The 23,961-nt window shown below is 45.0% G+C and overlaps 1 protein-coding gene across 1 annotated transcript; it reads left to right on the plus strand.

Annotated features, from left to right (window-relative positions):
* The first annotated feature begins 610 nt into the window (after positions 1 to 610).
* Positions 611 to 22,472, plus strand: LOC146355442 (uncharacterized). The gene is made up of 9 exons (XM_084830611.1): positions 611 to 671; positions 4,758 to 4,884; positions 6,554 to 6,667; positions 8,293 to 8,372; positions 10,233 to 10,359; positions 11,137 to 11,250; positions 12,574 to 12,834; positions 15,031 to 15,444; positions 17,622 to 22,472. Exons 2-9 carry the CDS (start codon positions 4,758 to 4,760, stop codon positions 17,966 to 17,968), a joined length of 1,584 nt encoding a protein of 527 aa, XP_084686737.1. The 5' UTR covers positions 611 to 671; the 3' UTR covers positions 17,969 to 22,472.
* Positions 22,473 to 23,961: the final 1,489 nt, after the last annotated feature.

A 23,961-nucleotide genomic window follows, 5' to 3' on the forward strand; every position in this document is an offset into this window, starting at 1 on the left:
CCAAGGTGAATGCTCACTCAGTGCGAACTGCTTAAATATTGAAACAGCAAGGAAAGAGATGAGTTACTCTTCCTTTGCTACTCTCAACTATACCCCACATAACTTGTCCTTCGCTGGCGAGAGTTGTACTCTTCAGCTAAAGTACTCAAAGCCCCCCGCGACGCTTATCTAACAGTAGTTCGTTTCAGATACGGATATATTATATTCATGACCAACTGAGAAGAAACATCTGAACAGCGTCATCTAGAGGAACTACAGATGGTTAAGGAGGAAAAGGTGCTCACTATGATGTCAAACAAGGACTGTTCACACGTTACGTTCAACGCGCGTAAAATAAACGCCAGATCAGACCTAAACTGCCGAATAGGTGAGAGACAAACTGCACGTGAGGATTAGTCGCGTGTAGTTTTCACTTTTTTCCCACCTTTTTTACGTTTTTCGAATTGCAACCTGAATGCTGCGTTTGCTTTGCTTTCCAGTCCGATGTTGTATAAGGGTTAAATTAAGCGAGTCTCTTCCTAGATAGGCCAGCATGATGGTGTGCATGTTTTTGGGAATAAGGAGGATGTGGGTAGTTAAGATCACTTCCTGCGCCGCCCACCGTGGGAAACAATTGTTTGAATTTCCCAGCGGGTGGGCGGCGTTTTCATAGCGTCGCTGGGGGAAATCTGGTGAGTTGAACATGAAAAACCCTTTGGGTGAAAGAGGAGACGTAAATCTAGGAGGAAGAAAGTGTAAAATGAATGCGGAAGGTCATAATTCCTGCCTAATTCTCCTTAATTAATGGGGGTGGGGGAGAGAAGCAAAGCACTGTAAGTATTGTTATTGCTAAGGTTAAGAACAGATATTAACAAGTGGGATCTGCAACAAAAACGTTGCAGTTTGGACTACTTCAATTCAGTGTGCCAGCCAGCCATTCCCTTTTTCATGATACTCCATTCCATTTTCTCCTCACATGTCGTTTCTGCACTTTGTTTGTTTGTTTTAGTTTTTCCCGCCTGAAGAATATTTGTTCTGCAAATATTGGGGTTCCCCCAAAGCATACTGATTGCCATCAAAACTCAACTCTTGAGTTTGCTGCGTCTATATGATATCCTAGCCCTACAAACTATATCTATCTATCTATCTATCTATCTATCTAGATATCTCTGTATATATATGGTTGTGTGTATCTATGACATATATATGTGTGTGTGTGTGTGTGTATACACACACACACACACACACGAATGAGATAGCCCTGCAAAATATTGCCAGTGGAATTTGGAAACATTGGCTTGTGGTGAGGGCTTCTTCTACGTCAGTAACAAAATCCAGGGAGATTTTGTTATTTTCTCTGCCCCAAAAAACTTGAGACCGCTATTTGCAAATCCCTAGGCAGCCAGAAGTAAGCTGTTATTCTCTCAGTCCCCCCACCCCACAAATCTGTAATAGGACAATAATAATACTGGCCTACCTTACATGGTTGTTTTAAGGAATACCGAGGTTCTTTGAATACTTTAAAGTGCTACCTAAATTCTGAGTATTATTAGCAGCAACACATGCTAAGATGCAGTTGCCTTTTATTTCAGATGAAGCTAATATGCAACAACTATCACTGTGGTTCAGAACACTATGGCTGAAGCCATAACTCTTCCCATAAATAAGATTTGGCGGGGGGGGGGGCGGATCCCACTCCTTAAATAATTTTAATTATGCGTTTGAATGGGTGGCTCGTTATTTTTGGAACTAAAGAATTCTGAAGGTACATACAAAAAGAAATGTTGTTCATGGAGTTACTAAAAGACACTTGCCGTATTGACGGGTATAATCAACTCCTATTTCTTTCCAAGAATCACCATGTGCCCTTCACCACATGATAACTATGGCTTTTCAACATTAAGAGCACAGTGAAATGTTACACCCAGATTTCAATGGAACTACTCTAGAGTTCAGCACAATATGGCCAAACTGCTGCTGATTAACTTGCTGGCTAGTCAAACAAATAAAAAACAAGCCCTTTAGTTGGGATGTGGAGGCTGGGAAATTGCTAGAAAATTCATCTTCAAAATTCTCACCTATTCATCCTTTCAGTTATCAATTCTGTTTGCACATCCTCTCATTTTGTTAACTTTCCCCCTCTCGCATCTCAGTTTGGTAACACAAATACCTTTTGTAAAGTTGCCAGCTGGCTTTATTTTCAATAAACATACTGGATTTCAGGAGAATTTTTTCCACCCCATAGGAAAATAGTTTAAATTAGGGTGTATTTATGAAGTGAGTGTATGGGGGGGGGGAGTTTATTTCAAAAATTACAACACATATGTGCATGCTTTATATTTTTATAAAATTTCACAGTGTTAGAAAAAAAAATTGGAAGTAAATTGGGGGGTTCATATTCTTGATCTGTTTTACATCTACTGATATACCCAAGAGAGAACATTGGAGTGGTAGAGGGCATGTGAAACTGGGAATGGGACTAAAATACTTACGTGAGAGTCAAGTGCAATTATCTCAATATTAGGTTATTGATGATGTCATTGAGCCCAACTACAACCCCAGCTTCCTCAACACAATTTGTCATAGGAACATAGGATGCTGCCTTATACGAGGTCAAATGATTTAGTCATCTAACTCATTATTGTCAGCTCTGATTGGCAGTGGCTCTTCTCCAGGGTCTTCAGCAGAGGTTTCCCATCACCAGATACCCTGGCTTCAGTTATCCAGGCTAGACTACTGTGATGAAGTATACATGGGGCTGTTTTTGAAGACTGTTCAGAAACTTGATTAGTGCAGAAAGCGGCTTCTAGATTACAACTGAGATTGAGCATTATGACCATATTACACTTGTGCTGTGCCAACTGCGCTGGCACTCAGTCTGTTTCTGGGCCCAATTCAGAGTGCTGGTTTTAACCTTTAAAACCCTCCATGGCTGAGGACTCTAAGGTACCGTCTCCCTCCATGTGCACCTACCTGTTCATTCAGGTCTTCAGTGGAGGGCCTCTTACAGGTGCCTCCACTATCTGAGATGAGGTAGGTGACTACCAGAGAGAGGGCCTTCCCAGCGGTGGTGCCCTTGTTGTGGAACATTCTCTCTGGAGAGATTCACCTGGCACTTTATTGTCCTTTGGCGCTAGACAAGGATCTTATTTTCCTACCCTTTTCAGATATAATTTTAATCCTGTTGACTATTTTATTTGTATTGTTTTGTAAACTTCCCTGGGAATGTAAGTGAAGAGTGGTGTAAAACTGCTTATTGTGAATAAATAAATACTGTACTAAAATCACCTGCTACCTAATCTTTTTAACTGCCAGGCCTTGAACTGGGGTCTTCTGTGTGCAGAGCATGTGTTCCGCGATTGGGCTGTGGTCCATCCCCCCTCCTTTGTCCCAGAATAAAAATAGCTTTCAGTCATACCAGTCTCCTGTAAGAGTTCTTAACTTAGTACTTGTTCTTATTCAAGCCAAATACATACAGCAATAAATCGATACAATCAAAGACAGAGTTAAAATGCCAAAGCCTGTATGATAATACGTATAGTTGCAGGGGTACAAAGAGACAGGTTTTAATATAAATTGAATCTCTGTATCTCTACAGCAATTTACAACAAGTAAAGCATTTTTTCGAGCATCTACAAAATTAATAAAGGGAAGGTTTCTAAAAGTACATCAGCATACCTGGGATTCATTTTTTCTTTTGTTTGCAATATTTTTCCCATCACTAACACCTCTAATATTTTATGACCAACTCAATATTACCGGGAAATTATCACATTTCCAATTTAATGCAGTGAGCATTTTGGCATCCTTCTTAAAGTGTGGTGCTCAGAACTGGACACAGTACTCAAGATGAGGCCTAACCAGTGCTGAGTAGAGGGGAACTAGTACTTCACGTGATTTGGAAGCTGTACTTCTATTAATGTAAAAAATAGCATTTGCCTTTTTTGCAGCCACATCACATTGTTGGCTCATATTCAGCTTGTGATCTACAACAATTCCAGGATCCTTCTCACTTGTAGCATTCTTGAGCCACGTATCCCCCATCTTGTAACTGTGCTTTTGGTTTCTTTTTCCTAGGTGCAGAACTTGGCATTTGTCCCTATTAAATGTCATTCTGTTGTTTTCAGCCCAGTACTCCAGCCTATCCACTTTGAATTTTGTTTCTGTCTTCCAGGGTAGTAGCTATGCCACTCAATTTCGTGTTCAGGTAATTGGAAACTGTGTATGCTAAATGCATGCAGGGGGGAGCCCTGTCCCTTCCTCCTATGCTTCCATCGCCCTCCACACATGGAGGGCAACTTGCTGAAGGGGAGAGCGTTCTGTATCCGAGGAGGTTCTCCATGTGATTTTGAATGCCAGTTCAGCGTACACAGTTCCTGAATGCCTGAATAGGGCTTTTGTGCTACCTAGTTCACACAAGTTCTTAACCTCTCTCTAGTTATTTAGTGAGTACTCAATAAACAGCAGCTGAATTAGTGAACTGGTTTCACTGAAAAGCATCATGACTGAGGGCGAGACAGGATGTTGTGACTGTGGTCCTGCAAAGACCCATTCGCACATGCAAGTTGTCGTGATGAGGCACCCATGAAGTGACTAACATGTGTGCTTGAACAAACCCTTCATTCTTCCTGGCTGGCCCTGCTGTGTCCTTCCTGTGGCTTTCTTTATCATGCTCAACCGGTTGTTCAGAGAACATTTATTGTGTGGAGTGGAACTGTCTTCTATCTGGCAGTGTATTTAGGCTGCCCAATTTTTGTTTTGTTTGTTTGTTTTTCCAGATGCTAGTGAATTTTGAAGATGTGGCTGTGTATTTCACAAAGGGCCAATGGGCTCTTTTGGATCCAGTTCAAAAAGCTTTGTACACTGATGTCATGGAGGAGAATTACAGCAACATGGCCTTTCTGGGTAAGTACCATTCCTCATCATTTGGTTGAGGGCGGAGGTGCTCTGAAGCAGCCATGTTTGTCTTCCCCAGTCCCTTAGCTATCCATAGCATATGTCTCTGTCATTTGACATCTCTGCATTGGCTTCCAGTGAGCTACTGGGCCCAATTCAAGTTGTTAATACTAATGCAGAAAGCCCAGAAACACCTCAGGATCCAGATATGTGAAGGACATACCGCCTTCCTCAGTACCAACCAACCTAGGATTTAAGATCAGCCATGGAGGCTTTGTTTGTGGTGCCCTTGGGGAATGTGCCCCATGACAGAGCCTTCCCACTGGTGGCACCCCAACTGTGGAACTCCCTTCCAGTCAAGATTCGGCTGTCATTCAGGTGCCAGCTAAAGATGTATTTATTTGTACAGGCTTTGGGGTTATAAGCAAGTGCTATCTGTTTTAGTGATGGCTTTATTGCATTTTATTACGTATTTGTAATTTAAGAGTTATGGTTTTAATGGTGTTTATATGTTGTACTGTTTTATACGTGTTGTTAGCTGCCTTGGGCTCCTTGTGAGGAAGAGCAGGATATTAATCACATTGATGATGATGATGATGCTTTATATAGAGTCAGGTACTTTTATATATTTATTTAATTTCCATCCTGCATTTCCACCAAAAATGGCACTCAAGGAGGCAAACAAAAAGCAAATTCAGCTTAGAAATGAAATCTTAATTAAAACATAAAACCCAAATCAATTAAAAGAACAATTGACACAATAATAAAAGAATAAAAACAGCACCGGACCCAACAGACCAGCATACATGCTGAAGACCTGCCTGAATAAAAATATCTTTGCCTGCTGGCGAAAGAACAACTGAGAGGGAGGGAGCCACCATAGCCTCCCCTCGGCAGGGACTTCCAGAGCCTGGGACTGTCTCCTGGGAAGGCCCTCTGAGGGGCTCCCACCAAATGTGCCTCTGATGGCAATGAGACCAAGAGAAGGGCTTCCCTCAAAGATCATAAAACCTGGGGATTTAGCCCAGTATTATCTTCTCTGAGTGGCAGCACCATACCATGGTCTCAAGTGGAGGTGTTTCCCGTAACCTGCTACCTGGCCATTTAACTGGAGATGCCGGGGATTGAACCAGGGACCTTCTGCATGCAAAGCAGGTGCTCTGCTGCTGAGCTGCAGCCATTCCCATGTCGTTCACACTGTTCTGTAAACTCTCTTATGGGACCTTGCCAGACACTGATTTTCTTGGTTAGTTCACACTCCCATTGCTAATTCTCCGGGTGATGTCACCCCAGCAACTGCTCCCATTATCAGTGAATCAGTTTATACCAGGGATGGGAAGAAGGTAGGTCTCCAGATGTTTTGGACTTCCATTACCCAGAAACCCCTGCCAGCATGGCCAGTGGTCAAGAATACTAGGGGTTGTAGTCCAATAACATCTGGAGATCTACTTTCTGCTCTCTACTGGTTTATTCTGACTGCTGCACTTCCCACTCCACCCCTTTAACCTTACGCTACAGGTGTAGTTCATGAGAATGTGGCACCTGATTTGTCTTGTACATCTGGTCTGCTGCTGGACCAAAGATCTAAGAAGTGTCTGCCTGGTCATGCCCTGTGTTACTCCAGTCGTAGTGTTAATGCTGAATTCCTTCTGACCTTACTATTCCTGACCTCCCTAAGTGGGATCGCCAGTTCTCAAACCTGACCTGATCTCCTGGCTGGAGCGGGAAGAAGAGCCATGGCTTCCAGTTCCCCATGAGTTGGACGGAGGGAGGATTTTGGACTCTGGGCCAGGTGAGAAATTAGATAAACCAGTTTACAAAGATGCTGTTAGGGATTGCATAATACTCACTAGGGTTCCTGGAAGTAATGGCAACACACCCACGCACTCCTCTCTTTCCTTTCAAGCCATGCCTCTTTAAATCCTACCTGATGGACCAGGGGCCACTAAGAAGGGGCTATGCTTTTTCTGCCAGTGTTTCTTGTTGTTCCAAATGGCGGTGCTGAGAGCATAGTTAGCTTTATTACATTTACATTCCGCGCCTTTTCTCCAAGGAGCTCAGGGCTGTGTACATAGAATCGTGGGGACCTTAGAGGTCTTCTCGTCCAGCCCTCTGCTCAGTGCGAGAATCTTGCAACCACAGAATCCATGACAGATGGTCATCTAGCCTCTGTTTAAATACCTCCAGTGAAGGAGAACTCTCCACCTCCCAGGGCAGTCTGTCCCACTTCAGAACAGCTGTTGCCATTAGAAAGTTTCTCCTGCTGTTTAGCCGAAATCTGCTTCTCTACAATTTCCACACAGTGGTTCTCATCCAGAGCAACAGAGAATAAGTCTGCTCCATCCTCTGTGTGACAGCCCCTCTGACATTTGTAGACACCTATCATGCCTCCCCTTAACCTTCTCTTCTCCAGGATAAAAGGTGGGGAATATTCCCCAATGTTTCCCCCGGTGGGGTTCAAACTCCTATCTGCTGCTTCCCAACCCTGTCCCTATGCAGTGAGCCCCTGGAGGCTGACTGTGATTCTTGTCCGTCCTTGCCTCCATTCTATTTATCCTCAGAACTGTCCTGTGAGGTAGATTAGGCCGAGAGAGTGTGTGACTGACCCAAGTTGAGTTCGTGAGCTTCATGGCTGAGTGGAGATTTGAACCTGAATCTCCCCAGTCCTAATCTGGCACTGTAATTGCTACACCAGGGGTGCAGACTGCCAGCCCCCTGGGCCAAATCTGGCCCTCCTGGGGTCCTAATCTGACACTCCAAGATCGCCCAGAGGACCACACCACCTCCTCCTTTCCCCTGACTGCCAATTGTTTAGTAGTTTTCTGGCTTTTGTACATCCCCCCCCGGCCATTCTGAAAGGTTGAAATGCCTCTCCTAAAGCTTAATTACTGCTAGCAAGAGCTTTAAGCTATAATATCCTGATATTTTTGGCCCTGCCTCTTTTACCTTTGGATCCACCCACATCTGGAACGCAGCGCCCTGGAGCTTCCCCGAAATTGAATTTGTCTCTCCGGCTGAAAGAGGTTCAAAAGCACCCTGGCTTTCCTGCCGTTCCCTCTTTCACAATGCTAATTCACATTGGAAGATCCCATACAGGTCTCTAAAGATGTGTTGTTTCCAGAGGGAGAAACATTCCTTTTGGGACACTTATTCAAAGTCTAGGTCCCGTATCACCTGCTGAGAGATTAATTCAAGCAGATCATAATGTTTTGGTTTTTTTTAATTGATTCACAATATTTATATACCGCTCCACATCAAAGATTTCAGAGCAGTGAACGTCAGGATAAAACCCCATAATTAAAGCAATTAAAACATTTAAAAAGAAACACATTCTGAACTTAATAAACTGCAGCTGGTCACTCAGGGAAGTGTTTTGTATGCTAAGGCTGCCACTGGTTCTCTTTTTTGTCCCTGCAGGTGGCAGAACTGAATCCGTGGTTCGTTCTGAAATTTACTCTCCCGATGGAAGGGAAACAGTTGAGGCAGAGCTTGGTCAGGTAGGAAATGCTTATTGTGTAGCCACTGGCAGAGCTAGAATTAAATCTGTAGTTAACTCACATTGAGAGCCAGGATGATGTAGCTAGTAGAATGTCTGACTGGGACAGACAAGGCCTGAGTCAAGTGTAGGCATGGTTGGGCACTGGCTGAGGGCTCACATCTCAGCAGTGGCCCAGTGACAAGACAGTGACATTGTAATGGTACAATGGAGTTGTACCATTACAACAGCGGTGATGAGAAGGAGGAGCAGTAGATACCACCGCCTGTTTGCTCACTGGCTCTCTCTGCCTGTCAAGTAAGCAAGTGGTAGCAATGAAAGGGGATGAGGAGCAATAGCAGCTGATGACAATGGCAGTGAGACGGTAGACTCTCTGAGGAAGCGGACCCATTGAGGATGTCTTGCCCAAAGCCCTCACAAGCCTGGAGCTGGCACTGAGGGAGGTCCATGTCCCAATTTCTTTTCAGCAAAGTTGGGCCAGTTTTTAACCAACCCTACCCCACAGGGTTCCTCTGAGGATAACCATCTGAGGGGCTCATGCATGTTTCCTTCAACTTTTAGGGAGTGGGGTATACAAATCTGATTTTAAAAATATTAAGAATTCAGGTCAGATTTGATTGCATCGTCACCTAACAAGCAAAATCATGTAGATATTTATCTCCCTTCAGAACATTCTGGTTTGAGAGGCTTGAATCCACTGAGTGTCTGCGACCAAGGCCCAAATTCTCTGTGATGGTGGCAGACCCATGTCTTCAAATGCAAGTTGGACTGAACCGTGTCTGAGGGGAGGGGTGGTCTAAAGTGTACGAGCAGCAGCAGGAAGCCATAACTTCCCCCCACAATCTATCTACCAGAGTTCTTTTTCTTCAGTTGAGATCTGAGACCAACCCAGCTGGCAGAAAAGCTCCTATGAGGAGGGGTGTGGACTACAAAATGGCAGAAGGGTGAGGGTCCAGCATCTCCTTACGGTTCACATGCCTTCTGCTTTAGATGGTTTCTGCCCTTAAACGTAGTCTAAAAACTACTATGAATAAATAAATGTGACAAGTGGGACCTGCCACAAAATGTTGCAATGTGGAGGGCACCTGTTCAGGATTCTACCTGATCAGCTATGCCCCTTTTCAGGATACTCCATTTCCCTTTCCCCCCACCCCAAAAGAACCCAATTTTCATTTTTTTCCCCTCACAACAGTGAGTATTCAGTGGACATTAAGGGTAATATCCAATGTGACTAACTTAAGTTGTGACTAACTTAAGTCTCATTCATTTCCGTGGGTCTCCTCTACATAGGACTAACATTGGGTACTGTGCAAAGCATGCTCAGTCCTCATTGGGCTATTTCTATTTTATTTGTTACATTTTTATCCTGCCTTTCCTCCAAGGAGCCCAAGGTAATGTACTTGATCCTCCTTCTCTCCATTTTATCCTCACAATAACCCTGTGGGGTAGGTTAGGCTGAGACTCAGTGACTGGCCCAAAGTCCCCCAGTGAGCTTCATGGCCAAATGGGGACAGGAACCCAGGTCTTCTGAGTCCCAGTCCAACACTCTAACCAATACACCACACTGGCTCTCCCCCCACCCACTTTAGAGTTCTTTTTCCTAAATATTTTTGTACTTCTACAAACCTTGGAGGTCCCCAAGCCTTCTGATACCTCCCTCTTGTGCTTGGAAGTAGCCATTTTAGCTACTTAAGTACCAGCACTCAGAGAATGAGTTTGCTATTAATATATAAGATTGGGGCAAACCTGCATTTAAAAACATGGATCTGCCACTGTTGTGTGTATGATTTTGGTAGAAGCCACTTTGATGGATTTGGGGAAAGTGAAGATCTAATTTTTGGCTGTTCTTCTGTTGTTTCAGGGACCAATGACCTTTGAAGATGTGGCCATATATTTTTCAGAGCGGGAGTGGGCATTGCTGGATCCAGCCCAAAGAACTTCATATAGGGATGTCATGCTGGAGAACTATGAGAACATAGCTTTGCTGGGTAAGAACCATTCCCTGCATTTTGTGTGGGGTTCTTGAACTAGGAAAGCCCTCAGATACACAGATTACCTCCCTACACTCTGAAATGCAGGACCACCATGATAGTTTCATTGAGTTAATTAAATAATTGATTTGTTAATATGTATACCGCTCTTCTATCAGAACAGCCTGACATCAAAGAAAACAATACAGTAGAGTTAAAAACATACACACACACAATTTCATTTCATTCATTTCCTTTTATTATATTTCTATGCCACCCCATAGCTGAAGCTCTCTGGCCAGTTCACAGAGATTAAAAACACATTATACAAAGCGCAAAACCATTTACATAAAACATATAGACAGACACCACCCACACAGACAACATATATCTAAAAAAAATTTTTCAGTAAAAAAAAACCCAAATTAAAAGCAATACAATAAAAAGCAAACAAAATTTAGAATCTGCTGCTGTTTCATATTGAAATTATGTATTAAAAACCTGTCAGAATGACCCCCCCCCCCATTTTGTCATGCCTTGTTGATACAAATGCAGCATATTTATGCACATACTGGGTTGGATCGAGACTGAGGCACACTTGGAGTAGACCCATTGAAATCAATGGGACATAGGTTAGTTATGGGACTTTAAGTCCCATTGACTTCAGTGGGTCTACTTTAAGTATGACTTAGTCTGAATCCAACCCACTGGTTTTTTTTTCTAGCTGGACTGGTGGTTGTAGCCAGTGGAGGGAAACTCCTCCTTGATCCTCTCTGCCTGTCTGTCTCCAAACAGGGCTCCCTGATCCCAAACCATCCCTCATCTTCAGCTTGGAAGAAGGGGAGGAACCTTGGGTGTCTTATCCAGAGGGCCTGGATGAAAGGAAAACTCTGTTGGAGCCAAGCTCAGGTGACTGGAATTAAGCAAAATATCTTCCAATGGAGTCATAGTGGAATGTGAGGTTCTCCCTTTGTGTATGATTCCCCCTCCACTCCTCCCTCTCATAAATTGATTGTTTTTACTCAGGAAAATGGTAGCTCTTTCTCATGTGGTACCATTGGGCCAACCACCTTTTGTGGGTTCTCTCTCTCTCAAGCATCTTATCATCCTGGAAAACCTTGCCCTTCTCTGCTGGCAAACATTTTCAGAAGAAGCATGTGGTACAGCCTCCTGTGGGCCTTACCATGTCAGAGTGTAGACAGGGAAGCTGCATGATCCTACTTGAAGGATCGCCTCCTCCCATATGTGCCTGCCCGGACCTTAAGATCATCGTCAGCGGCCCTTCTCCGTGAGCCCCTGCCAAAGGAAGTGAGGCGGGTGGCTACTAGGAGGAGGGCTTTTTCTGCTGTGGCACCCCGGCTCTGGAATGAGCTCCCTAGTGAGGTTCGCCTGGCACCTACATTGTATTCCTTTCGGCGCCAGGTGAAGACCTTTTTATTTTCCCAGGCATTTTAGCATTTTAGCTTTCTAAACTTTTAGCTTTGCTGTTTTAAATCTGTATTTTAAACTCCTGCACTGCTGCTAGGTTTTATTGTAGTTGTATTGTTATGTTGTGGTTTTAATGTTCTATATATTTTAAATTGTTTTATTGTGTGTTGTTTGGTTTTAATTTTTGTGAACCGCCCCTAGAGCTTCGGCTATTGGGCGGTATAGAAATGAAATGAATGAATGAATGAATGAATAAATAAATGTTTGAATATCTCCTCATGTAAAAAATTATTTGCATGCAGAGAACTATAATATCAAGGAGAAGGCTAGGCTAGGCCCCTTCTCCCTGACATCCTAGCAGTCCACAGAGAGGGAGATTATTTATTTGTTGCATTTATATTCTGCCTTTTCCTCCAAGGAGCATACATGATCCTCCTCTCCATTTTATCATCCATGTGAGGTAGGGTAGTTTAGACCAGTGACTGGCCCATAGTCACCCAGTGAGCTTCATGGCCAAGTGGGGACTTGAACCTGGGTCTCCTGAGTCCCAGTCCAATACTCTTAACTACTTCACCACACTGGCTCTCATCTCATGTTTTGGGAGGGGAAGGAGCATTTAATCATGCGATCTCCCCAACTTCATTCTGAAGTGATACACTTTCAGGAGAGAACTGTGCCATATGTTTTTTCTGAACATTTAAATTGGTTCTCAGTTATTAGGATTGTTTTCCACTTCCCTTTTCTGCTAAGGCTCCCTCAAGTCAAAGTAACTAATCCTTTTCTCTCTCCCTACCTCCATCCCAGCAGGTGACAAGAAGAAAAAGCACTTTTGCCCAGAATGTGGGAACAGTTTTACTGTGATAGCAAGCCTTGTGAGACACCAAAGATCCCACACGGGGGAGAGGCCTTATAAATGCCTTGAGTGTGGGAAAGGGTTTCGTGATAAAGGAGGCCTCGTTAAACATCGGAGAATCCACACTGGCAAAAAGCCCCACGAATGTCACGAGTGTGGCAAAAGATTCACCGAAAGAGATGCGCTTACTCAGCATCGGAAAACCCACCTGGGTATGGAAAAAAGCTGTCCCGAATGAATGTTTTGTTTGTTTCAGTATATAATCCAGACAAAAGCAAAAGGGCCTGTAAACTATCAGCCAAACTTGAGTTACAAAAGGGTCTCAGCAAATAAAAAGATTTTCACCTGGCACCAAAAAGAGAATAAAACCACCAGCAGGTAAATCTCCCTGGGAAGGGAACTCCACAAATGGGTTGCCACAGCAGTAACAGCTCTGTTACCAGTTGCCATCTGCCTTACTTCAGGTGGGAGACCTGGGCCTCCAGGACTGTTCTTGGTGCCCAAGCAGGTTCAGGCACGAGCAGACAGTCCTCTAAGTATCCTGGTCCCAAAGTGAGTAACACATTCTGAGTATATACAATACTACAGGTGGACAGACCTCAGTCTTGCAGGATCTACTTTGTTGTTTTTACTAGAACCTTGAGATTCACCAGCTGGAGCTTAGTGCAAAAGACAGACACTTAGAATTTAAAAATTCTGAGCCAAGGAATTTGTTTTGTCCACCAGAATTGAACTGAGCTCACACAAAAATCCACTCCTGGCTACCCCTCTGCCCAAAGCTTTCTTCATTTTTTGAAGAAATTTGGGGGGTGGGGTAATTTTGTTTATATTGCAGGACAGTATGTCAGAATCCGTGCCAATATACTGCTAAATCACCCAGAGATCTACCAGTCGATTCCGATCTATCTACTGCCCACTCCTGCAATGCAGTACAATCCTGTATGGAGGTAATAATACTTGACCTTCTCCATTCAGGCGCCAGCTTTCCATTTGCCAGGTTTTTCAATGTGGGAGAGCATTCAAACATGCAGTCTCTTACCTACATTCTAAATGGTATCATTTTGGTAGCACTGTACCATCTCTCATTTTTTTCTGAATGTTTGAATCTGCTTTTTATGAGTGTTTATACAATAAATATTTAAATCTGGTTCAGTAACAGTTCCCACTTCCCCATTGCACCCCCATGATCAGCCATTGTGGGGGTTAGTGGTCTCTAACAGAATTATCAGCACCATCACCAAACTACGATTCCCAGACCTCTTTAAGCCGTGATGAGCAACTGTCTGAATTTACCCCAATTTATTATGTGAATGTTTAAAAATATTTCTCTTTTAGAAAATCTAGAATATGTATCTTTTCTGCTTTTAACTGAAGTGCCAAATTATGAAACAAAGCAATATAAGCTAATCAGAAGAACAAATCTCTGATCCTTCCATTGTTTTAAAACAACCATTAGCTGCTGTAGGGCTTAGATTCTTCTGTGCCAATAAATTAAATACCTTATTTTATTTAAAACTTAATACTTTTCCCTAACTGCTCAAAGCAGTTTACAAACAATACAATCTTAAAGCAAGACAAACAAGACTATAAAATATAACACACCATCTCACTAATCAGCCCCTGGCATCTCCAGTTATAAAGGATGTCAGGTGCCTTGGCTGCAAACGACCTCTGCCCAAGACCCAGAGAGCCAGTGCCATTCACAGCAGACAGTACTGTGGTGGATGGACCAGTGGTCTTACTCAGCTTAAGAGCACTTACATTGTATACGTTCAGAAACTCAGATCAAGAAATTGCCAGCTGAAAAAAAGGAATTCTTGCAGCCCCTCTGAAATCCTAAGAGAAAAGTAAGCAACATCGGAAGCTGCCTTATAATTGGTCCGATGATTTGTCCATCTAACCCAGAACTGCCTACTCTGACTGGCAGTGCTTCTCCTGAGGTCTCCGGCAGGGAGCAGACTTTCTTGTTTACTGGGAATGCAGAATCCAGGACCTTCTGTGTGCAAAGCATGTGCTCTACCACTGTACTATGATCCCTCCCAAAGTCTGTAAGGTACAGGTTTCTCTTTCTCTGCCAACCCAGGACTTTCCCAGGACAGATTTCCTAACCTCATTAGGGAGGCGATTCCTAAGCTTTGGGGGCATGACTGTAAAGGCCTTGCTTCCATCTGTCACTCTCCTAACCTGTCATAAGGATGGAATGGCAAGCAGTGTCTGCTAACTGGGCCTCAACTGTGCTACTATACCTTGGGATAATTCTTATTTACCTCAGAGTTGATTTGCTTTGTTTTCCCTCTTTGGGGGGTTAACGCTCTCCCATTTTATTATTTATTTATTTATTTATTTCATTTCTATACCGCCCAATAGCCGAAGCTCTCTGGAAATTTTGTTCCTTTGCCTCTTAACAGGTGACTTGAGGAAAAGATACGTGTGCCTGGAATGTGAGATGAGCTTCCTCAGCAAGGGAGGGCTTGAGAGACACCAGAGAGTTCATGCGGGAGAGAAACCTTTCAAGTGCCAGGATTGTGGGAAAAGCTTTTATGACAACGGGAGCCTAGCGAGACACCAGAGGACCCACAAAGAGGACAAACCATACCATTGTTCGGAGTGTGGCAAACGTTTCAATATCAAGTCAAACCTCGCCAGGCACCAGATCCTCCACAAAGAAGCCAAGCCCTTCCAGTGTCCCGACTGCGGGAAGCAGTTCAGCAGAAAGGGGCGCTTCTTGAAACATGCAGGAGAGAAGCCCTATGCGTGTGTCGTGTGCGGCAAAGCATTCTGTGAGAGGGGAGGCCTTGTCAGGCATCAGAAACTCCACCCAGGTCAGCAATGCAACAGGTGTATCTGGAGGGTGGCAAGAACTTATTTGAAATGGGTTGCGCACTTGCCAGCTTTGGAACATCTGCTAATGCAGCCTTTCCCCACCTTGGATCCTCAGATGTTGTTGGACTGTAGCTCCCATCATCCCTAACCAGAAGGACCGATTATTGGGGGCAATGGGAGTTGTAGCCCAACGACATCTGGGGGCCCAAAGTTGAGAGAGGCTCCACTAATGGATAGGACTGCATGTACTTGCAGGTTGTAATAGAGAGTGATGAGGGAGGGGAGAGGGAAAGTGGGCCCATTTTACCAGCCCTGCTGAAAGGCTACTTAATTTTTTTCCACTTCCCTCCCCATTCTATTTTCGTTGTTTATGTCTTTTTGGGTTGTGTGGCTGTAGGCAGGGACTTCCTTGTTTTGCTGATTGCATGTAGGCCACCCCAGGAGCCTTTTTGGATAAGAAGCAGGATAAAATACTTGAAATAAAATAAATACCTGGCACTTTCAAACTTCAAAAACCTGTGCCAAGAAAAGCCGAATATTTTTGTAACCTGTATAAATGTTGTTGGTGCTATAGAGCCATCAATATTCATGTTGTTTTGCAGGTCTCTGCTCCTAGGGGATTACAATCTTAAGATTCACCACAGGAAACCATAAAGGAAGGGAGGCGTATGGGAGCTGGGGTAAACAGGGGAGAGAATTTGTGTTTTTCTCATTATGCATACTAGGTTTGATTACAGGCCTATAGAAGACCCTAGTAATGAGGGGTTGTGCCAAAGGCTTCATGGAAAAGATGGGTTTTGATGAGGGATTTGAAGGAAGAGTGATGGCATCACAGAAGTGTTCTGTGAGGTAATCCTAAGCATGCATGGAAGTAAGGGAGAAAGAATAGAGTTGTTCAGAATGCAAGAATTTGTAGTCTTGTTTTTAGTACCTGCTCCCTTGGAAGGAGCAAGTTTATAGTTTGGGGGTGCTCCTTGATCCATCTTTATCACTGGAGGCCCAGGTGATTTCAGTGGTCCAGAGCACCCTTTACCAATTTTGGTTGGTGTGCCAACTACACCGCATTCCTGGATAGAGACAGACTAGCCATGGTGATCCATACACTGGTAATCTCATGATTAGACTACTGTAATGCGCTCTTCTGTGGAGAGTGCATTACAAAGCAAGTTCTACGCTAGTGGTTAGAGTGTTGGACTGTGACTGGGAAGACCTGGGTTCTAGTCCCCACTCAGCCATGAAGCTCACTGGGTGACTTTGGCCCAGTCACTGACTTAGCCTAACCTACCTCACAGGGTTGTTGTGAGGATAAAATGGAGAGGAGGAGGATCGTGTACTCCGTTTTGGGCTCTTTGGAGCAAAGGAAGGATATAAATGTAACAACTAAATAAGTTCAACTCTTGGGGCAGTTCAGAAGAGGTGATGACCTCCTAGCACTGGTGTCCCCCCCGCCATCATGCTCCAGAGGGAATCCCCATGTATATATTTTAAATTTGAAGATGCTTTTAGCTTGTGCTTTGAGTGGGTGGCCTCTGGTTCTTGGCTTTCTTCCCCAGTGAGAAGGGCAAGTGAAACTGTGAGGGGCCCTGTGCCCCATTATGTGTTGCACCTCCTCCTCACAGGATTCCCCCTTATAGGATCCTTGCCAGTGAATGTATGCCCCCTACCGACTTTCCTCCAAATTTTAACTGTTCATGTACCAAATTGTTTTATATAATGAAAAAACATTGTAAATTATACCTACTTGAACAACATTTTGAAAAAATTTACCTCAGGATTTTAACCATTTCCCCATAATGACCAAGGGAAAAAACCTGAAGTGGTGTTACATATTTGTGTGCTGTGCTATTACACAAAGGAACACCACGCAGCATACATGAGGTGCCCAGGTGGTCCCCCATCCAGGTCCTGGATAGATGCAGACCTGCTTAGTTCTAGTAAGGTTGTTGCATCATGTGCCTTTACACCACGCTATGGGACATATGGGGTTGTATCCAATGTCAATCTAACTTAAGTCCTATTCATCTTAGCGGATCTACTCTAAGCAGGACTAAGACTGGATACTGCCCATAATGTAAATCTCCTAATGAGCCCCATGGAAGTGTTGAGGAGGAATGGTATATGTGAAATGATTTAATAAGTAAAAGTAATATTTTTTTTCTGCTCTTCATTCCAACAGATGACTTGAGGGAAAAGTTTTCATGTCCAGAATGTGGGAAGATTTTTAACAAGAAAGCCAATATGCAGAACCACCAGAAAAGCCACACAGCAGAGAGGCCATTTGGGTGCCAGAACTGTGGGAAAATGTTTAAAAACAAAGGGGACCTTGTGACACATCAGAACACCCACTCAGGGGAGAAGCCCCACAAGTGCTTCGAGTGTGGGAAAAAGTTTAGCACCAAAACAGTCCTCTACCGACATCACAGAATTCACACTGGAGAGAAACCCTATACTTGCCCTGAGTGTAGGAAACGGTTCAACCTCAAAGGAAACCTTGATCGGCATCGAAGAATCCATGTTGAATAGACAAGATGGCCTTTTAGAGAACACACTCTTGGTGCCCAGAGAAAACTGCATGGTAGAAAAAGCTTTGCAAGAAAAGGACAGTCTCTTTTTTGTTGAACGATTCTCTTTATTTAGAACCTGAGTTCAGTTTCAGCTTGCATTACCCATTGCTTAGGGCCGTGGTTTTCAAACTGTGGTCTGGGGATGCTTGGGGGATTTCTCAAGGAGAAGATCAGTAAAGGTAAGCATTTAGGGAGGGGCTGAGCACATGCCTTGCATGCAGGAGGTGCTAGATCCAGTTCCTAGAATCCCCAACCAACAGGATTGGGTACCAGGTGATTGGTGGAGACCCTGGAGAGGCACTAAAAGTCAGAGTATACCAGGGATGGGCAGAAGGTAGATCTGGGTTTCCTGGACTATCTCTGGGTGATTTGCTGTAGATCAGCAAGATTTCTGACTCTCAGTTGTTTTACAATTGCAGCACCAATTTGACTGTTTCCCTCCACCTGCTGCCACTATAAATTATACTGCTAAAATGAAGAAGCTTGGGGTAAGAAGGAATGGATTTTGTGTGTGGAAGGACTGTGAGCGCCATTCAGTTCTGGCACTCAAAACAAATTCTCTGAATTCTTTCTAAGTGTGTCTCTTTTGCACCAGGCTCCTGTTGGTGGATCCTGGAGTTCTAGTAAAATACATACATACAGACATCCCACACTCCTGCTGTTTGCCCATCCCTAGAGTACTCATTACTGGGCTAGATGGACTGCCTTACTCCCCCCCCCCCCCCGAAAGATGGTTTGTGCACCACAAATGTTGCAGAGGAGTGTTGAATGTGTGCTGGAGCTCACTCTCAGTTGATGTATGGTGCCAGTGAATTTCAGTAGGCCTGGTCACTGCCCCAGGCAAGCAGAGCATCTGCCTTTTGACAAAGTCCCTCACCAAAGACTCCTTAATAAACTTAGTCATGCAGTAAGAGGAGAAGTCCTCTTATGGATCAGTAACTGGTTAAAGAACAGAAAGCAGAGAGTAGGAACAAATGGCAGATTCTCCCAATGGAGGGATGTGGACAGTGGGGATCCTACAGGGATCTATATTGGGATCAGTGCTTTTCAACTGCTTCAGTCATAAATGATCTGGAATTAGGAGTGAACAGTGAAGCAGCCAAGGTTGCTGATGACACCAAATTATTTAGGGTGGTTAAAACAAGAAGGGATTGTGAGTAGTGCCAAAAGGATCTCTCCAAACTGGGAGGATGGGCATCCTAATGGCAAATGTAAGCAATTGTAAAGTGATGCACACTGGAGCGAAAAAATCCCAGTTTCAAGCATAGACTGATGGGATCTGAGTTAGTGGTGACTGACCAAGAAAGAGGCTTTGAGGTTGTGGTGGACAGCTCGATGAAAATGTTGACCCAGTGTGAAAAAGGGAAATTCTGTGTTAGGCATAATTAGGAATGGAACTGAGAGTAAAACTGCCAAGATCATACTGCCCTTATGCAAACCTATGGTGTGACCGTACTTGAAATGCTGTGTACAGACCTGGCCACTACTCCTAAAAAAGGATACTGTAGAGTTGGGAAAAGGGCAACTAAAATGATCAAGGGGCTGGAGCAACTTGGGATTGTTTAGTTTAGAAAAGAGGCAAGTAAGGGGAGACGTGCATAATTTTGTATGCCTGTATCACGATGTGGAGAATGTGGGTAGGAAGACATTTTTCTCCCTCTTTCATAATACTAGAACCTGGGGTCATCCCATGAAGCTGATTGGTGGGAGATTCGGGACAGGTAAAAGGAAGGACTTCTTCACACAGTGCATCGTTGAACTACGGAATTCGCTATCACAAGATGTAGTGCTCGCCACCAATTCGGATGGCTTCGAAAGGGAATTGGACAAATTCCTGGAGGAGAAGGCTATCAATGGCTTCTAATCCTGAGGACTATATGCTGCCTCTGGTATCAGAGGCAGTATGCCTATGTCCACCAGTTGCTGGGGAACGTGGGTGGGAAGGTGTTGTTGCACTTATGTCCTGCTTGTGAATTTCCTGCAAGCAGCTGGTTGGCCACTGTGTGAACAGAATATTCAGTGGAATTGGCTGATGCTTGCTTGGGAGCTCTTCAGCAGAGGAGTTGATGTAGAAAAGGTTCTCTGAGGATGAAAAAACTAGCAACTTAGGGCAGGAGCTGTTCCTAAAGAGCGAGACTCTTGTTCCTCTGTAGGCAGGCTGCAGACCCCATAAAAAAAACCCCATAGGGCCTCTTCTCTTCCCATTGGCCAGTGCTGCTGCTCCTGGTGTCTCAGTCCTAACCATCATATCCTTTTTGGACAGGTGACATCCTGCAGAGCCAGCTGGTCCATCCTTTTTCTCATGTGCAACATGCCCTCATATGCGCACAGACGCATATGCCTTTTCTTCCCTATTCAAAGGGTGCTTCTTCTTTTCTCTGCCCAAAGCTACATCACTTTCCCTTGAGGCTTTCAATCTCTGTTGCCCTAGTCTAATACTGGCGTAAGTAATTGCCCTTTACTTACTCCAGGGGTGGGTAGAAGATCGATCTCCAGATTTTTGGACTTCCAGCTCCCAGAAGGCCCTGCCAGCATGGCCAAAAGTCAGGAATGCTGGGAGATGAAGTTTTTGGAAGTCCAACTCCTCTGGAGGGCACTAGGTTGGGGAAGGCTGTCCTAGCCTAACCACTTTGAAATCTCTCACATAATCTTTCTCTCCCCTACTTCTACTACACTAGATGTATTATTCACATATTGGCATCCTTGGGAAGCATCTGGGAGCCAGACAAAACCTACCACTAGCTCCAGCTGGAGGACATGTTTTTTTTATACTATGATCTGGAAGCTGATTCAACTTCCAGGGTGGGGCGGGGGAGGACCACGGTGGCTACCATGTTTCCCCACACAGTGCTGTAGAAGTAGATGCATCTCCCAGGTCTGTGTGTTAAAAAATACATGAGCTCTACGGGCAGGAAGTGTGACCAAAGCAAGCTCCCCAGGGCCCCATACAAACTGGGTGGGTGGCAGGCCACCCTTTTTAGGAGGGTGGTCTACTGAACATCACTGTGCCAAGGACCCTGCAGCCCTCAAGCAAGCACTCCACAGCAGTTGAGAGACTTGAGAGCCAGTGTGGTGTAGTGGCTAGTGTTGGACTGGGACTCGGGAGATCCGGGTTCTAGTCCCCACTTGACCATGGAAGCTCACTGCATGACTTTGGGCCAGTCACAGATTTTCAGCCCAGCCTACCTCACAGGGTGGAGGTTGTGAGGATAAAAGGGAGAGGAGGAGGATTATGCACACCACTTTGGGTTCCTTAAGGAGGAAAAAAGGCAGGATAGCAATGTAATAAATAAAATAAATAAATTGAGCTGTGAACCAGGAAGTTTCTGGTTGAAATCTCACCTCAGCCACCTGAACTCATTAAGGGCGCAATCCTGTAAGGATGGCTGTAAGCCTCTGAACTCAGAGGCTTACGGCCATCCAGCGCAGAGCAGGAGGAGCGGCAGAGGTGATTTTCGCCTCTGCACTCCTTCCACTCTGCATTTCAGCTAAAGTGGCTTTTTTGGGAGGGAGAGCAAAGGGGAAAGGTCTGCAGGGCTGGAAGAAGATTGGGTGGGGCCAGGAAGCCATTCTTTCCTTCTGTTCCTACCCGCTGATCAGTGGCAAGTTCAGGAACAAGAATGAGAACATAATGGTTTTCAAGTTTTTTATTTAAAAATTCTTTTTGAAGGGGACAGGGAGTGGAGAGTTTGGGGAGCACCTTTGGAGGTCCCCATGGGCGCTGCATTGGGGACCCCTGGTGTAAGCACTGTGGACCCCTGGCGTAAGCACTGTGGAGGAAAAGTGTAATGTCTGTGTTCTGTACAGAGTCTAGCATGTTCTCTGTTAAACAGTCATAGTTGTAGCAGCAACAGATTCTTCACCTACCTGCAGTGATTTTCCCTTTTTGCAACCAAGCACTCCAGCTATGTAATGGAGGGAGCAATCCTACCAGGAACTCGGAGGTGGCCGCCTTTCCAATGCAGGGTAGGAGAAGTGCGGAGGGGATCATCAGCCACCCTGCATTTGCAGCTAGACAGCCAATTTCGGCTGTCTAGCCGTGGGAAGGCGGAGCAGGGGAAGCAGCTGCCGGATGACATGTTGGGTCTGTCATACCAGCATTTCTGCCTTCCCCACCCTGGAACGCCCCATTTTCGCCACTCTGTGCGGCTCTTCCAAGCGCAGAGCGGGGGCTGTTCCACGCCGCCTATGAGGCAGCGCAGGGCCTTTCCACAGGCAGCGTGGGGGGGGGGGTCAGTTCTCAGGGAACTGACGTATCCTATGGCTGTCTAGCTGCTGAGTAGCCGCCATAGGATTGCACCCCATGGCAGGCAGTGACTCAGGAAGACAAGGCTCAGAGAGGCAGCAGCGTGAGTCCAAAGCCTGTGTATTCTGTCCTTGCCAACCTTGCAAGAGATGTTTGGTGGTGAGTCATCACAAATGATATAATAACCACCTGAAGCTTCCAGAAATAAAATTAAATAGCATGAAGCTTTGTGTCAGCAGCAGTTCTTTCAATGAAATAAGCACCAGAAAAGGGCAATCACGCCATCCATCCAAGATCTCTTGTTCAAATGCAACCCTAACCATGAAACTGCATTAATCAGCCTTCCCTAATCTGGGCCCTTCCAGCTGTGTTAGACTATAACTCCCATTATCCCCAACTGCCATGGTCAATGACCATGCCAATTGGGGTGAGGGGAGCCTTAACACATCTGGACTCCAGATTGAGGGAGGCTGGCACTAACTGTTGCAGACCTCCCCTCCCTGCCCCTCTGTGGGAGGTGGTGTGAAGTTAGGACAGGAAACGTTCCAGCAGGGAAAATGGGTGGCACCAATCTCAAACCAAAAAATGAAGAGGTGAAACTCAAAAGGTGCGGAAGAGAAATTTCTGCATTTGCACTCCACTTTTATAATAGCCCCGCTGAGTTTCAAGTATCCTGTTCTCTTCAACGGAACCAGTCATTTCTTGTTTCTTGAATTAAGCATTTCTGTACATTGTCCACAAACAATGAATGAATTAGGGCTTGCAGTCTCAGTTTCTCATGGCAGGGGAGTGGGACCAGTTATGCCCCCCCCTCCACCAGAGACTGGGGGAGCCCAATGGATCCTTGAATGCTCTGAAAGATTTTCCAGTGTATAGATCCTACTGAGGCCCTGTCTGGTCTTGCTTTGGAGTGGTGAGATGAACCGGGCCATTGATGTGATTGCTCCTGAGTGTCTGGCGCTGTGGAGCCCACACAGCTTCTTGATATTCCAGGGAACTGAGGGTGATGAAACAGGCTAGGAGATGGCTAGAGTGCAGGTCATGGAAATCACTGGCCAAACCAATCACCTCTTTCGGGGGAAGGTTCTCAACAGGCTCATGGCAGGGCAATCATGCCTTGCACGGTGTTGGTTGTGGTGTGCCCTGCTACCAGGTGCTTAAAATGGTACAGACAGGAATCCCCCTTCCCTCTCGATCACAACCCAGCAGCTGCTGAAGAGCTCACTTAGTGAACTGTAGCCAGCATGGGCAGAAGGTAGACCTCCAGATGTTCTGGACTTCAACTCCCAGAAGCCCCCACCAGCATGGCCAGTGGTCAGGAATGCTGGGAGTTGCAGTCTAAAACAGCTGGAGATCTACTTTCTGCCCACCCCTGCATTACAGCAGTGGCTGAGGCTGGCAATAAAACCTCTTTCGGAACCATCATTGGTGTAGTGGTACATTTAGAAGTCCAGGCAATCACCACGATGGTCCCCATAGCCACGCCCTCAAGGAGAGACCAAAAATGCAGGCACATCAACAAACCAGTTGTGGTTTATCCCCATCAGCAGCAGCTATTTTGTAAAGCTAATGGATCTTAATTGCCTTTTGAAGACCAAGCTACCCCAAAATACTTCAAATGACAACAAGGATAGCTCACAACAATATATTGCTGCTGGGGAAATCCCCCCGCCCCCAGTGAGGATTGCACCTCTACTAGGGGAACA

Source organism: Heloderma suspectum, chromosome 2 (genome assembly GCF_057233095.1).
Source record: "Heloderma suspectum isolate Gila_16-S chromosome 2, 16-S_ref, whole genome shotgun sequence".
Taxonomy (NCBI): domain Eukaryota; kingdom Metazoa; phylum Chordata; class Lepidosauria; order Squamata; family Helodermatidae; genus Heloderma; species Heloderma suspectum.